The sequence below is a fragment of the Polypterus senegalus genome, chromosome 4 (assembly GCF_016835505.1).
Source record: "Polypterus senegalus isolate Bchr_013 chromosome 4, ASM1683550v1, whole genome shotgun sequence".
Classification (NCBI taxonomy): domain Eukaryota; kingdom Metazoa; phylum Chordata; class Cladistia; order Polypteriformes; family Polypteridae; genus Polypterus; species Polypterus senegalus.
The window spans coordinates 135,394,453-135,411,088 of record NC_053157.1 but is presented as its reverse complement, the minus strand read 5'-3'; the positions used below and the strand labels follow the sequence as shown (position 1 = coordinate 135,411,088).

The following is a 16,636-nucleotide window of genomic DNA, read 5'->3' as shown; positions in this document are numbered from 1 at the left end:
TCCGCATTCATGATTGTTCCTTGGGCTGCTTATCTTGATAAACAGAAGCGCGAGTCGGCTAGAAAGGGAGGAAAAAGAAAGAACAGATGGGAGGTTGAGTGAGTGAGTGAGTGAGTGAGTGAGTGAGTGAGTGAGTGAGTGAGTGAGAGAGAGAGAGAGAGAGAGAGAGAGAGAGAGGGAGCGAGCAAGCGAAGTAGCTGAAGTAGGTAGAGTTAACGTCAGCTGCAAGTAGGGCGACTACCTTGTTGGGAGGCAGGGGGGCCGTCAGGTAAAAAGGCGCCGGGCTTCTTCTTGTTTTTTTTTAAAAGAATGCTTCCTGCTCTATTTTAACTTTGTTGTTTTTAAGAAGACTTTTTTCTATTGTTTTTAACCTCCACGTTTCACTTCTGATTTTATGGATTATTTATTGGAACTTTGGAGACTGCACTTTAATTTGAACACCTTGTTTTGTTAATTGTTTTAATAAAAGCACTTTGCACTCTTTCACCATTCCCTTGCTTTGTTGTTACCAATGAGGTTAGCAGTGAGGCACATTACTGACGGTGTAGGGTTCAAGGGCTCCCCGGCAGCAAATGGGAGCATACAGCAAACCCACATCGTCACAACATGATTTTGTGTTTTTTTCATGTAAATTTTAATTGATTGTTGAAAAGTATGAAGGTGGCATGCATATCCGGGACATGGCTGTTGCATACCGTTTGCCGAGGACGACAGTATCTACAATTGTGAAAAACAAAGATGTTATTAAAAAGTAAAGTGAGGTAAAATTTTCATTTATTTCATCTAATTGCTTTTGTATTTATGCATTTTAGTATTAAGCAGTGTTTAAATTATTTTATACAACCCCATCAATGTATATGCCAATAGCAATAGGATTTTTTTTTTCATGGGAACGGATTAATCATTTCCCCATTATTCCTTATGGGAAAAATGTGTTTGGTATACGTCCTGTTTAGTATAAGTCAAAGGGTCTGGAACGAATTAAGGATGTATACCGAGGTTCCACTGTATAGGCTTCATGGAGTTTCAAGAATTTCATTGAAGAGTCATGATGAGGGAACGCCACAAAAGTTATGAATTTTTCCAAAACCAATTAACACAACTTAACATATACAGTTCATGGAGTTTCAAATATTTCATCTATACTAATAAAAGGCAAAGCCCTCACTCACTCACTCACTCACTCACTCACTGACTCACTCACTCACTCACTGACTCATCACTAATTCTCCAACTTCCCGTGTGGGTGGAAGGCTGAAATTTGGCAGGTTCATTCCTTACAGCTTCCTTACAAAAGTTGGGCAGGTTTTATATTGAAATTCTACGCGTAATGGTCATAACCGGAAGCAGTTTTTCTCCATTTACTGTAATGGAGATGAGCTTCAACGCCGTGGGGGCGGAGTTTCGTGTGACATCATCACGCCTCTCACGTAATCACGCAGTACATAGAAAACCAGGAAGACCTCAAAAAAGCGCTGAAGAAAACATGCATTATATAATTGAGAAGGCAGCGAAACAATAAGAAGCGAGCGAGTGACATATACAACCATATTCATGAGTTCTGCTACTTCGGAAACAAAGCCGATGTAAACCTACACTTTAAATTAAGTTCATAGACAGGCTGCCGCTGGCGTTTGTAATTTAGTGCCTGCCCATATAAGGCCGTCCGTCAGCGGCAATCCAATAGCAAACTGCCACGGGTAAATATTCACGGGTTAAGGACTGTGCTTATGGAGAGAAAGATGAGATGGTCAGGGTGGTGTTTGACACAAACTCAGCGAAACTGCGAGAGAAAGTTTTAAGTGCCAGGACTAAGGTAACATTAAATACAGCTATGGACATAGCACGAGATGGCACCAGCACAGCTGGGAAACCGATGCATGTACACGGCGGCTCCGTGAACTGGCGCGGTGCACAGATAAAAGCAACAGTTCCAAAGCTGAACAAAAACCGAATTACACAATTGAAAAGGCAGCAAAAAATATGAAGCGTCTGATACATACAAGCATATTCATAAATCCAGCTACTGCGGAAACAAAGCACACGGTGGAAAAAGTTAATCCGCTAAAGGAAGACAGTGTAAAAAACCCGTGCATGCAGTGTGTCAGGTCTCAGATAAAGAAGAAGGCGAGCTGTTTATTGATGCAGTAAGAAGCGAATCGATGAATGAAACCTGTCATCTTTACGATTGACAAACACGGAATGTAACTTGAACACAACACATCCTACAAATACGAACCTGATTGAAAGAAATAATGATAATCAAATCCTTGATGACAGCAACACTCAGTAACACTCACAAAACAAATACTGTATATTGACAGTCATGTTACGTTATTTTTAAAATGTTCCCTTTTCTTTTTCTAGCTTTTTTAACACACTACTTCTCCGCTGCGATACGGGTATATATATATGTATATATATATCGATCTACATACTCGAATAATGGATACTTTATTAGCCATCAATGATTGTTTTGGTAAAGCCATACTCAGTGTATTCATTAGATGAGCGGTAAAAAGTAAGGCGAGGGAGGATGACTCATTGAGGCATGCAGGCTGTAGTCTTGGCGTCAACTCTATCTGAATTGCGATCACATTTGAAAAAATATATCTTTTCAAGTTCTATTTAGTCCATATGTGTCAAAGTCAAGGGCGCGGGCCACATCCGGCCAGTGTAATTATATCCGGCCCGAGATCATTTTATATACTGTATTATTGTTATTAATGGCCGGGTATATGAGCGCTGGTAACACAATAAACTACAGATCCCATAATGCAGCGCTTCAGCTGCCTTGCCGAACACTTACCGCGTTAATCAAGTCTACCTTATGATGATGCAAGTTATTGCGAAGCTAGAGTTATTGCGCACTGAGTTTGCACGGCGCTTTGGTGACTTTGAAGAACAAAAAAAGTCCGTCTACATGCGGCTCGAACCTTGTGCATGTTTGGTAGCACATATCTGTGCGAGAAGCTCTTCTCAGTGATAAAGACTAACAAAACAGCACACAGGAGTCGCCTCACTGATGAGCACCTGCAATTCATCCTGAGAATCTCCACAACACAAAACCTCACACCAAACATAAACGAACTTGTGGCCAAAAAAAGATGCCTAGCGTCCAGCTCTAAAATGACATATGAGCAAAGACAACTGAATGATTTGATTTGTTATTGCGTAAGGCGGAGTCAACCGTTTTAACAAACAGCGTATTGCACTGATCTGAAATAGCTGTGTGTGTATATATGTAGATATGTATGTATATGTATATATATGTTTATATATATATGTGTGTGTGTATGTATATATATATATGTATTTGTGTGTATATATGTGTGTGTATGTATGTATGTATGTGTGTGTATATATATATATATATATATATATATATATATATATATATATATATATATATATATATATGACAACAACACTCATCACTCACAACAGTGACAAAACAATTACATTGACAATCAGGTTACGTTATTTTCAAAATGTTTCCTTTTCTTTTCATTGCTTCTTTAACACACTACTTCTCCGCTGCGAAGCGCGGGTATTTTGCTAGTCATGAATATGGGTTTATTAGAGGGAACAACACAAAAAACAGTAATTTTACCCTGATTAAATGCTGTATCAGTGACTGAATTATTCAACACAGTACTGAGCTTATTAATGTGTCAATAAAGAACTATTTATGAAACCACAGTACACCAGGAAAAACAAAGAAGTAGCATTCATGTTTCCAACCCAGCAAGGAAATCCAAAACGGGGAAATTCAATAAGAGAGGCAGTGCAAGTGACATATGGGTTACTTGCATATCAGCCAGCAATAACAAAACAGTCAAAACAAAAATGTACCATCACAGAAATTTTTGAAAAGTCTACAAATATTCTCTTAAGCTAAAAACACATGCCAATATTCCGAAATGGATTTCTTCATTTTCTGTACATGAAACAGCATTTTCAGATCAATGAAAATATTGATGTAGTCTTGTGTGTTTTTTAAACAGACATAAATATACATGAAGCTGGAAAAACAAAAGATCCACATTACAACCATCAAAACTGACATTTTACTTTACATCAGGTTTGAAACTGAATAATTTCCTATACCTAAACTATAGCTCCCAAAATAAGGTGTTGATTGAAAACACCACTTCACACATGCCGCCCAACCCATAAAACTACGAATCAAAAAGATTTTAAAATACAAAAGTGCAGCTTCTGCCTCGAATCTACATGGTCTCCAAATTGTACTTTTTGTTTTTAACGTTAATTTTTCAGGTTTACCCAGGATAGGTGATTGTCCCCAAACTCTTTTCCTCCAATCTCACTGGCCATGGGCATAGCCTAAGATCCAGTATTTTTAAATTATATAGCACTTCCTCCAATCAATTGTCTTTGGCCTTCCTTTTGGCCTCATCCACTCCACCTCCATCTTGGTTCACCTTTTCACCCAATCATCTTCTAACTTTCACTTTGCATACCCAAACCACCTTAATCTATTTCTCCTCAAAACAACACCTATCACCATCACACCAAGTATTTACCTCAACTCATCTTTCTTAATCTTCTCATTCACTGTAATTTCACAAATCCATCTGATCCATCTCATCTCTGTTCTTTCCAGTTTTGCTTCATGTTCCAGTTTCATTTGCCATCCTTCAGGAGCTAAAATTGGGGACAGTTTCTAGAATTTCTCCCACATACCCCCTCTCACACTCACTGCTGTGTGTGCACCTCTGTCTGTACTCAACATGTCACTGCAGAACTTACCTACTTTCTTCTAAAAAACTTTGTTGCCAATATCTAAATTTACATTTACCACATCAGTATTCTTCACCCCTCTCACACACTTTCTACAAACAAAGGTTGCACTAACATCCCTCAGTCAATCCTTCACACCACTACATCTTTTAGACACCCATTTCCAACAATCTTTGCATTTTAGATTGAATTTTTTTCTAACACTTCTGCTGCACATACCACCTCTTCTATACCTTAAGCTCCAACCATCACATTGGTCTTTGCTGAATTTACCTTAAGACCTATTACTTCCAAACTAGCTTTTTACCCACCGTATTTTTTCTGTGCTCTTATGATCTTCTCTGTCTAAAAATGTAAAGCTTTGTCCTTCTATTTTCTCACAACAGACATTATTATTTATTCTTGTCATCCAGAAACCACTCCATGTATATCTTACAGTTATCTTTAATCTCCTTACTATAAATCACAATACTCCCTTCAAAATTCTTCAAGCAATTCATTTCTATTACATCTTATTTTCTTTTACCATCTACTTTGCAATTCTATACACAGTTCTTTTTCCTTTTTGATTCTACAGCTTGCAAGCTCCCATTTCTTAGCTTCTTATACCCTTGCAACTGCTTTCCTACAATTTCAGTTTGTTTCCTTATAAATCATAATGTCTCCTTCTGTCTTTATTTTCTTCCACTCCTTATAGCATCTTCTTTTTCCAACCAGAGACTTTAATGCTTCACACTTGCTTTGTAACTTTGATCTGTGTACAGTACCTCATTATCAGACAGGTATTGAAGCAGAAATAGTTAAGGCAATATGCCTTTAATGATGCCAACTACAATTAATAGCCAAATGACAGTAACAATTACAATTTGGAATTTTATTATTGAAGATACTGAGATGATTAGCAACAAGACTGCATATATTACAATAAATACAAAGAAAAGCATGCTTCATTTGAGCAACCAAAGATTAACAGTGGAAATTATCAACTGTTTCAGATACTTCAAGTTAAAGGAAACTAAAGGCCTACTGTTAGTTGGTCTTAAGAAAGCCAAGATTAACAGCAGGAAAAGAATCTCACATGCAACTTAATACTCTTAAACACTTAAGGAAGAGTAGAAACAGCAAGAGAAAACTTGTGAACTTTTATCTGCACAATAGTTGTGGAATCATGGAATACTTCAGTAAAATGAAATAATAAAATGAAGAGTCTTGCCTGTGCAGGTCTCCAACTGTCTCTGCCACAGGCTGTTCTCGTTTTAACAATGTGACAAACAGTACCACTAGATAAAAACCCTAGCCAGTAGGCTCAAAAACAGTTTTTAACCTCACACAATGCATGTCATAACTGGCTAGGGCAACCTAATTGTCCGAATGTTACAATATCTATGAACACCATACCTGTCAAATATACCCATTAAATTACACACTGCAAATGGTCATATTGTTGCATTGTTTTTCTCAATAGTTTTCTTTAAACAGATTTGTTTGGTACATTTAAATCCCCCTTTATTTTTTTTCTTTTCATTTTCTGATATTTTATCATTAATGTGTGAACAAATCAGCAATTAGCTACTTTACTCTAACTCAGTACTGAGCACAAAGCAAAAAATAACCGTTGACACCACACTAGTTCAATCAATACACACTGATCCTTAAACTAAGTAAATTTAGAGTTACAGGTCAAACTTATCAAAGATGTAGAAGAAAATACAAAAATTTAGGATATTTTTTCTTTTTTTTTTTTGTCTTTTGTGATAAATTCTTATATGGAAATTATGAATGTGCAGACTTTCCTATATATTTATTGTTATATTGAATTAATACAGACATACAGGCATTTTTCCAGGTTGAGCCCTAGTATAGTTTGCAGGAATTTGTCAGATGTTTGTATGTTAACAAAGCTAAAAAACTGTCCAGTATATGTCTCAGCATCCTTACTTTTGTATGCAGACATTCATGAAAGTGAACCAATCATAAAAGACTAAAAAATATAATCTCTAAACACATAGTTGCCCATACCTTTTCTTACGGTCAAAATCACTGGTGCAGTTTTCATCTACAGGGGCCAAAAATTTCAGGAAATTAGGAACAGAAGAGGAAGAATGAAGCCTTGCCCGGAGGCCACTGAGGTGAGAGGAGCTCAAGCTGTATCAGAGAAGTTGCAGATTAGAAGGAAAAGGAAAGAAAATGTGTAGGAAGAGAAGCATAAAGAAGAGTAGTATTAACATAACCAAACTACAAATTATGAGAAAATGTTGAGTTCAGATAGGATAATATAGTCTGATACCAAAGACTCAGAACAGGAAATAAATACATAAATGCACTACATAAATCTGGGCATATTTATTTTTATTTACTTCTTCAAGATGGTAAATCCTGTACTGTATGCATGTTGCCACAATGAACTTAATTTTGTAAAACAAATTAATTATGAGTTCTGATATATCTTTTTAATTTCACTGTTAAAATCTTTAAATTTCAAACACACACAGGCAATGCTGGACATCTCTGCTAGTATGCAAATATATTTACACACATACACAAAAATGTACTGACTTGATTTTTACCTTTGCCGTTATATGAAAAAACCTGCAATTTTCAATGAACAAACTCTAGAAATTGGAGAAATATGCTTCACAATACCCTACAGACACATCAGTTGACATGTGCAGATTAAATATTCAGCATCATCAGCATTATGCTAAATCCAATGCTGAAGAAAACATGCAACACATTTAAATATTGCTTCCAGATTTCTGACAAAGATAAAACATGATTAGAATAACATCTCTTGTTCAGATCAATTTATCAATAGTATGTTAGAAAAAATATCCAACTAATTTCACTACCACACTTCAGATTACCCAACCTCACTGATGGCATTTTACCAACCTGCCGGAGAAAATGAGATCTTCTACCAGCAGCTTTCCTAAGGCTGTTTTTGTAGCTCTTTTGGAATGCTCATTTATATTTCTGGCTTTTGCTCTTAGAAAATGTCTCCTAGTTCAGCAAGAGAAACTCCACAGGTGGATTTATTCAAAACTTGCTTTACGATACACCTTTTCTTTTATGGATTTCAATCAATTTGAACATCAACTGTATTCTTATTTGAATTTTATGAAAAGAAAAAAAAAAAGAATATTACACAAATACAAGCCGAGATTAACTTCTGTTTAAGTTGAAATAAAACTGAAAAACCTGGAAGCATTTTCATGCATGATGTGTTTGGATAGTTTGAAAACAGATTATGTTGGTATATTAATTGCTTTATTCTTGAGCTTTACAGATAATAGAAAATCATTCCAGGAAAATGTTATTGATCCTAACCTACAATATTGATCTGCTACCATCATTTGTATTAGAGAATTTACCTGTGAGTGATGTGATTAAGTGCTACATCCCAGATGGCCTTCTGCTCTTAAAATGATGGTTCTTTCCATACTGCTGAGAAATGCCTACAGTAGCCACTATTCAATTCGATTTAATTTCTATTGTCCCAAGAGTGAAATATGATTTGTCAGCAGGTTTTACACAGAGATCACAACATAACATTAAAATCACAAAGAACACAGCCATCAAATAAATAAAATAAAGTAGTAAGCATAAAAATTGTATAACATTAGATCATACACAGTATACATAAAAATTAAACCAATATTTAGACCTAACTAATAACTGATGAAAATGATAGTTGTTCATCCATGATTTAGGCCTGTAGTCGTTTATTAAAGTTAAACTTATACAAATGATTTATAGCAGTTGGGATAGGAGATTTTGAACATGCTTTTTATCCTTAGAACCTTGAACCTGTGAGCTGACAGCAACAACTCGGAATTGAAAATATAGTGTGTAAGTACTGTCTGAAAGAATACACCCTGTTTTCTGTAATACTTGCTTTTTACACTGGTCTGTCAGATTTAACTGTTGAGGCCTCTTTTTTTAACCTTTTACAGCTCCATTTTATAATTTAATTCACTGTGCTTTTATTGCTGACATTAAGATTTCCAAACCACTATGGTTTCTTTTTGCAGATGCCTCCTGTATTTTCATTAAAAGTGAGTTTTGCATCGATGATTGTACCCAGATATATCTGTGAAGATAATGCACAGGAATTGTCTGACCTCGCTCAATAGTGTCTAACAGCCCGGTATCTTCAAGTGGTTTTAGAGGTCTGCAGTCTGATGCAATCTGTTGTGTGATATATAGCAGTAATTAATATTTTATATTTTATTTCATTCATGGACATAAATCGAGTTGTACATTCTTGGATTGTATCCTACTGCGTATATTGCTGCTTAACATTAAGAGTTTTTAACAGTGCCATCATGCATGTTTTGCTCTCAAGTGAGATGTCAAGGACTGTACAGTACTTCTGTAACATTTAAATACTCCACTAAGTCAAGTCAAGGCCCCTCAATATGTTATACCATCTGGTCAGGCCCTTCCCCTTCCACAAATATAAACCCAATGCAGACCTGAGAGAAAAAGAGACTGTGTAGACTGCTTGCATGGGTGGAGTGGATGAGAGAGACTACCCCTTTCACAGAAATCCATTGGCCTTGGTGCATGGTTCCCAAGCGGTGTCCATCCTGCCATGAATTGGTTGAAACAGGTTTGGAAGTGAAAAGAAGCAGTTACCTCAGAGCCAATGTGAGCATGGGGGCTATGGACTCCAGGTTGAAAAATACTAACTTATATATAGCTAGGGATATCAAAAAATGCAATTAAGAAAAAAATGACATGTTATGTCATTGAAAATAAACAGAAATGACCCTTGAAGGTAAATGTGATAGTGACAGTGCTATGGTTTTACCTTTTATCGAGGATGATAACCTTATCCAACCACATCAAGCACTGGGTATCTCCCATGTTACTCAGTGATTCCTGTGATATGGTTGTGTTTCAGAGATTTAGTTAACACAAAATTAAATGCCAACCATTGCTGACAAAAATTACTTTACTACAGCATTTTCTCTAACTACAGTGGTGTAAAAAACTATTTGTCCCCTTCCTGATTTCTTATTCTTTTGCATGTTTGTCACACAAAATGTTTCTGATCATCAAACACATTTAACCATTAGTCAAATATAACACAAGTAAACACAAAATGCAGTTTTTAAATGATGGTTTTTATTATTTAGGGAGAAAAAAAATCCAAACCTACATGGCCCTGTGTGAAAAAGTAATTGACCCCTGAACCTAATAACTGGTTGGGCCACCCTTAGCAGCAATAACTGCAATCAAGCGTTTGCGCTAACTTGCAATGAGTCTTTTACAGCGCTCTGGAGGAATTTTGGCCCACTCATCTTTGCAGAATTGTTGTAATTCAGCTTTATTTGAGGGTTTTCTAGCATGAACCGCCTTTTTAAGGTCATACCATAGCATCTCAATTGGATTCAGGTCAGGACTTTGACTAGGCCACTCCAAAGTCTTCATTTTGTTTTTCTTCAGCCATTCAGAGGTGGATTTGCTGGTGTGTTTTGGGTCATTGTCCTGTTGCAGCACCCAAGATCGCTTCAGCTTGAGTTGACGAACAGATGGCCGACCATTCTCCTTCAGGATTTTTTGGTAGTTAGTAGAATTCATGGTTTCCATCTATCACAGCAAGCCTTCCAGGTCCTGAAGCAGCAAAACAACCCCAGACCATCACACTACCACCACCATATTTTACTGTTGGTATGATGTTCTTTTTCTGAAATGCTGTGTTCCTTTTACGCCTGATGTAACGGAACATTTGCCTTCCAAAAAGTTCAACTTTTGTCTCATCAGTCCACAAGGTATTTTCCCCAAAAGTCTTGGCAATCATTCAGATGTTTCTTAGCAAAATTGAGACGAGCCCTAATGTTCTTTTTGCTTAACAGTGGTTTGCGCGTCTTGGAAATCTGCCATGCAGGCGTTTTGCCCAGTCTCTTTCTTATGGTGGAGTCGTGAACACTGACCTTAATTGAGGCAAGTGAGGCCTGCAGTTCTTTATTTATTTTTTTATTTTTTTTTTTTATTTATTTATTAATTTTATTACAATCAATACATAGCAATCAAGTTTTACAAAAAAAAAAAGAATTATGCTAAGAACAGATCGATCCCCACCCTTGAGAGAGAGAGCAAGCCAAACGGTGTAAAATTTAAGGCTTTTAAAAATACCTAAATCAACAAATTCTCTGTGCTTTATAAAATCATTTCAAAATATTACTGATTAGATCCTGCCATGTTTTGAAAAAGTCTGCACAGATCCTCTAACTGAGTATTTGATTTTTCCAATTTTAAATAATATAACACATCAGTTTCCCACTGACTTAAAGAGGAGAGTTTGGGTTCTTCCAGTTTATCAGAATAAGTCTGCGTGCCAACAGTGTAGTGAATGCAATCACAGTTTGTTTGTCTTTCTCCACTTTAAGACCCTCTGGAAGAACCCCAAACACAGCTGTTAATGGGTTAGGAGGGATTGTGAGTCCAAGACTGTCTGAGAGGTAATTAAAAATTTTTGTCCAGAATAATGTTAATTTGGAGCAGGCCCAGAACATGTGACCTAGTGAGGCTGGGGCTTGGTTGCAACGGTCGCCGGTTGGATCCTGCCCTGGAAACATTTTGAGAGTTTTAGTGAGACAGATGTGCTCGATATATAATTTTGAGTTGTATAATTGTATGCTTTGCATATGGAGCTTGAGTGAATTCTCTGCATTGCTACTTTCCACTCCTTTTCTGATATATTAATTGAGAGGTCATTTTCCCAGTGTCCTCTTGGATCTTTGAAAGGAAGGGATTGTAAAAGGATTTTATATATTGTAGAGATGGAGTCTAACTCCTTGAAATTGAGCAATAATTTTTCCAGCGTGGATGAGGGTGCAAGATGAGGAAAATCTGGAAGGTTCTGTTTAACAAAGTTCCTGATTTGAAGATAGTGAAAGAAATTTGTAGCTGGAATGTTAAATTTGGAACGTAATTGTTCATAGGATGCAAAGACGTTGTCTATATAAAGATCTCTAAGCAAGTTAATTCCAAATTTTTCCAGATATTAAAACTGCATATGTTTGTGAGGGTTGAAAGAGGTGGTTCTTTTGCAGGGTGCCACAGAAAGAAGCTTCTCCGTCTTAAAATGCTTTCTACATTGGTTCCAGATTCTAAGTGAGTGGAGCACAATTGGGTTATTAGTGTATTGCCGATAACGTGTGTTTATTGGAGCACAAAGCAAGGAATACAAAGAAGTACTGCAGGATTTTACTTCTATTGCGGTCCATGCCTGTGTATGTTCTTCTATTTGTGTCCAGGTTCTTATCGACTGTATATTTGCCCCAGTAATAAAACTGGAAGTTAGGTAGAGCCATGCCGCCTTCTGCCTTTTGTCTTTGTAGGGTCGCTCTTTTGATGCGTGGATGTTTAGAATTCCAAATAAATGAGGTTATTGTTGAATCTAATTGCTTAAAGAACGATTTATTAATGTATATTGGTATGTTTTGAAATAAAAAGGAGCTTAGGAAGAATATTCATCTTAACAGTGTTAATTCTTCCAGCTAGTGTGAGATGAAGGGTTGACCATCTATGCAAGTCTTGTTTAATTTTTTCCATACAGACACGAAATTTTGTTGATAAAGAGCTTTATGTTTACTTGTGATGTTTACCCGAGGTATTTAAACTGTTCTGCAATGATAAAAGGAAGGGTGTCTAATCTAATATTATATGCTTGCGAATTCACGGAAAGAGTACACTTTTATTCAGATTAATTCTGAGACCAGAGAGCTTTTGAAATTCTGTGAGTGCTGCTAAGACTGCAGGCACAGAATTTTCTGGTCCGATATATACAGTACCATGTCATCTGCATATAATGAGATTTTCTGTTCCAGTCCTTCTCTGCTAATCCCCTTTATCTGATCAGTATTTCGACAATGTATTGCCAGTGGTTCAATGGCAATTGCAAACAGCAGTGGTGACAAAGGGCATCCTTGTCTTGTGCCACGTTCTAGTTTAAAGTAGTCTGAGCAAATGTTATTGATGCAAACTGAAGCTTCTGGGTTAGTATACAGTAATTTAATCCATGCACAAATGTTCGGGCCAAACCCAAACTTCTCCAAAATAGTAAAAGGTATTTCCATTCAATCATGTCGAATGCTTTTTCTGCATCCAATGATAATAATATTTCTGGGGTGTTTGATTTAGTTGGTGAGTATATTACATTAAACAGGCGTCGAAGATTTGAAGATAAGTGTCGGCCCCTAATAAATCCAGTTTGGTCTTGTGATATTATTGAGGGAGCACTTTCTCCATCCTTCTAGCTATGATTTTAGAGAGTATTTTAACGTCGTTATTCAGAAGTGAAATTGGTCTGTATGATGCACATTGTAATAAGTCCTTATTTTGTTTTGGAAAGACAGTGATTAGTGCTTGGCGAAAGGTTTGTGGAAGAGATTGGTTATCTCTGGCTTCTGTAAATGTTGCTAATAGGAGGGAGCTAGCTGAGCGGAGAATTTCTTGTAAAACTCTGCAGGGTAGCCATCAGGGCCTGCTGCTTTTCCACCTTGGAGTGACTTTATAGCATCCAGTAATTCTGATAATGACAGAGGTTTATCGAGCTCCTCCACACTAATAGCGTCAATTTGTGGTATCTGTAATTTATCCAGAAATGCATTAGATTGTATATTGTCTTCTTTAAACTCAGTAGTATATAGGGATTTATAGTAGTCTCTAAAAGTGCACATTATATTTTTGTGTTCGATGATTTTATCTCCATTCGTGTTAGTAATTACGAGATTGCGTTGCGCACTTCTTGCTTGTGAATTTGTTGCGCTAAAAGCTTATTAGCTTTCTCTCCATGTTCATAATAATGATGTCTGGATTTGTAAATTAGTTGTTCGGTTTCTTTAGTTGTCAAGAGGTTTAATTCTGAATGTAGAGCCTGCCTCCTCTTATGTAGAGTCTCGCTTGGTAGTCTGGCATGTTCTTCATCTATTTTAGTAATTTCGCTTTTATCTCTGCTACTTTCTTCGCTCGGATTTATTTCTGTGGGAAAGATATGAGATAATCTGTCCTCTTAAGAAGGCCTTAAGAGTTTCCCAGAGTGTTCCTGCAGAGATCTCAGGGGATGTATTTGTCTCTAGAAAGAATTCAATTTGTTTGGATATAAATTCAGTACAATTCTCGTCAGCTAATAGAAGCGGATTGAGACGCCATCTGCGGGTGAGTGTATGGGGCTTAGTAATTTCAGCTCCAAGATCATCGGAGCATGGTCTGAAATAACAATAGCATCGTATTTACAAGATTTAATCTTAGGCAAGAAGTTATTATCTATAAAGAAGTAATCAATCCTTGAGTAGCAATGATGTACTGGTGAGTAGAAAGAATATGTTCTTGAATTTGGGTTTAAAACCTCCAGGGATCTGATAAGTTGTGATCAGTTATAAACTTTGTAATTATCTTTGCGGTGTTAGTTGCGTTCCCCTGTGGAGGAAGTCTTATCTAAAAGTGGATTTAGAACACAATTAAAGTCCCCAGCCATTATAAGTTTATGAGTGTTCAGATTGGGAATGGATGCAAATAAATTTTGTATAAATTCCTTATCATCAACATTAGGTGCATAAACATTTATCAAAATCATTTTACAGTTAGATAAGTCTCCCATGACCATCACATATCTCCCTTCAGGATCCAATACTACATCTGATGCTACAAATGGTACTGTTCTATGTATGAGAATTCCCACCCCTCTAGTTTTCTTTGTAAAACTAGAATGGAACATTTGGCCAGTCCAGTCTTTTGCAGCGGAACTGATCCTTACTTAGTAAGTGGGTTTCCTGTAAAAATACTATTTTAGCATTTAGACCTGTTAGGTGAGAAAGTACTTTCTTTCTCTTTAATTCGTGATTCAGGCCTTTAACATTCCAGCTTACGAGTTAACTGTCCCATCATGGAGACACTGATTCTGAGTTTTTGGTGTCATATTATAGTCTTAACTGGAAGTGAAATAGTTTAGGTCTTAATTTCCTATTCCCCAAGAGTTGTTGCCATGCAGCTTATTATTACGTTGATAGTTATAATTATAAAGATTGAGATGATAGATTAGATATAGATCAAGCCTGCTCTCTTTCTCTTCCCCTTAACCCCCACCCTCCCTTTTGCCTCCCCAGGTGAGGCTAAAACCCACTTCATGCAGTCCCAGTCCTCTGACATACCCAGAGACAGAGCACGTCCAAAGCACATCAAGCCCCCATGCAGTGGCGCTTTAAGGTTAAAAGATAGAGATATCTGTTACCAATATAGTCTTTAAAAGAGGAAAAAGAAAGAAAAGAATTTTGCACTTAATATATATATATATATACATATACATATATACATATATATATATATACATACATACATACATATAATCTTCATCAATTTTAGTGCATTAAGATGATATCCCCAGATAATAAACCCAGGTGATGGTGTTAAAGATGTGTCCAAAACAAGCATAACAAGTCTTAATGCAGTAATAGCAATAACAGCAAACCAAGGGTATGATATTGAACAGTCTCATTTAGGGTACACATGAAATAATTAGAAAAGAAAAAAAGAGGAGGAAAACGTAATTAAGCACAATAAAACATAAACATTTAGCCCTAGTAATACTAAGTAATGATAAGTAATAAGTAAGTAATAATAATATAAGAATATGAGAATATATGCTGATAAAAACCCGTATTTTAAAACAAATAGATCAGACAGTAGATTATTAATCCTAGCTTTATCATTTACCGCCATGACTCACAATTATGTATCAGAATAGTCCGGGATCAGCTTTCTTAACTCATTTTCTGCCTCCTCCTTGCTAGCGAAAACATAGAAATGACCCTGCCATTCCACTTTCAGTTTTGCGGATACAGGAGGCCGTATTTGACATTGGCTTGCCGTAGCGCTGTTTAATATTATAGAAGGCGGCGTTTGATAGCTGTTGCTGGAGAGAAGTCAGGGAAGACGCGAATGTGGCAATCTTCATATATAATATCTTCCTTTTTTTTCCTGAGGAGTTCCATCACCTCTAACTTAAATGATAATCGTTCAAAACGGACTATAAAAGATCTTGGTCGGGGTCTGACGGTGTTTGATCAGCGCTGTAAGCGCTGCTATCTCAGATTCTGCTTTAAAGTCGCCCCGATTATTTTAGAAAAAGTTCAGTTGCGAATTTCACGGGTTTAAACTTTCGATTCTCCGGCAAGCCTTCAATTCTGACATTATACCTTCTATTCCCATCTTCTAAAGCAGCCAGTCTGTCTCCAAGTTTTTCTCCGAGTTTTTTACATTCAACTGACATTTACTGCTCTTTCCTCGGCACTGGCAGCTAGATGTTCGGCTATTTCGATCCGATTCGTGAATGTCTCACTAAGATGCTCCAATCGATCAGCAAGCGTGCTCAGTTTAGCGAGTTTTTCTCAATGCGCTCTTCAATTTTACCCAGCACCTGTCGAAGTTCAAGCTGTACCTCTTGACGCAGCCTTTCATTTGCCTGTTGGATTTCCTGTCGCAGACATTCATTGGCCTGTTTCATCTCCTGTTTCCATTCCTGTTTCAGTCTCTCATGTGCCTTTGCCGTTGCTTTCTCATTAGCCTTCTCGCTTTTCTTTATATCTTGCCTGAGCTCAGCGAGCAACACTTTCAGTTCAGATAGCTCAAATGTGCCTTCTTGTACCGTAGATGAAGCAGCAGACTCTGCTGAAGCGGTGTCCCGCTGCTCCAGTCCCGCGTATTGCGTAACTGAAGCCGCGGACCTCCCGGCCTTTTCCAGTTTCAGGTAATCCTCTCCAATCGGCGAGCTATCCACATCTGCACTCACGATCGCACCTTCGCTCCCCTTTTCGCTCTCAGCAGGCGACGATGTAGCGGACCGTGGTCCCGAGGAGTCTGTACT

The 16,636-nt window shown here is 37.1% G+C and overlaps 1 protein-coding gene across 5 annotated transcripts in view; it reads right to left on the bottom strand.

The window, feature by feature from the left end:
- tbc1d1 (TBC1 (tre-2/USP6, BUB2, cdc16) domain family, member 1) overlaps positions 1-16,636 on the bottom strand; it is a 294,800-nt gene that overhangs the window by 131,332 nt on the left and 146,832 nt on the right. For 3 of the 5 annotated variants that reach the window (XM_039751281.1, XM_039751285.1, XM_039751286.1), the window contains one exon: positions 6,784-6,909. The exons of the other annotated variants lie outside the window; for them this stretch is intronic. In XM_039751281.1, coding sequence (XP_039607215.1) covers positions 6,784-6,909 — 126 coding nt within the window. The remainder of the gene's footprint in view (positions 1-6,783; positions 6,910-16,636) is intronic. 5 annotated transcript variants of the gene reach the window in all.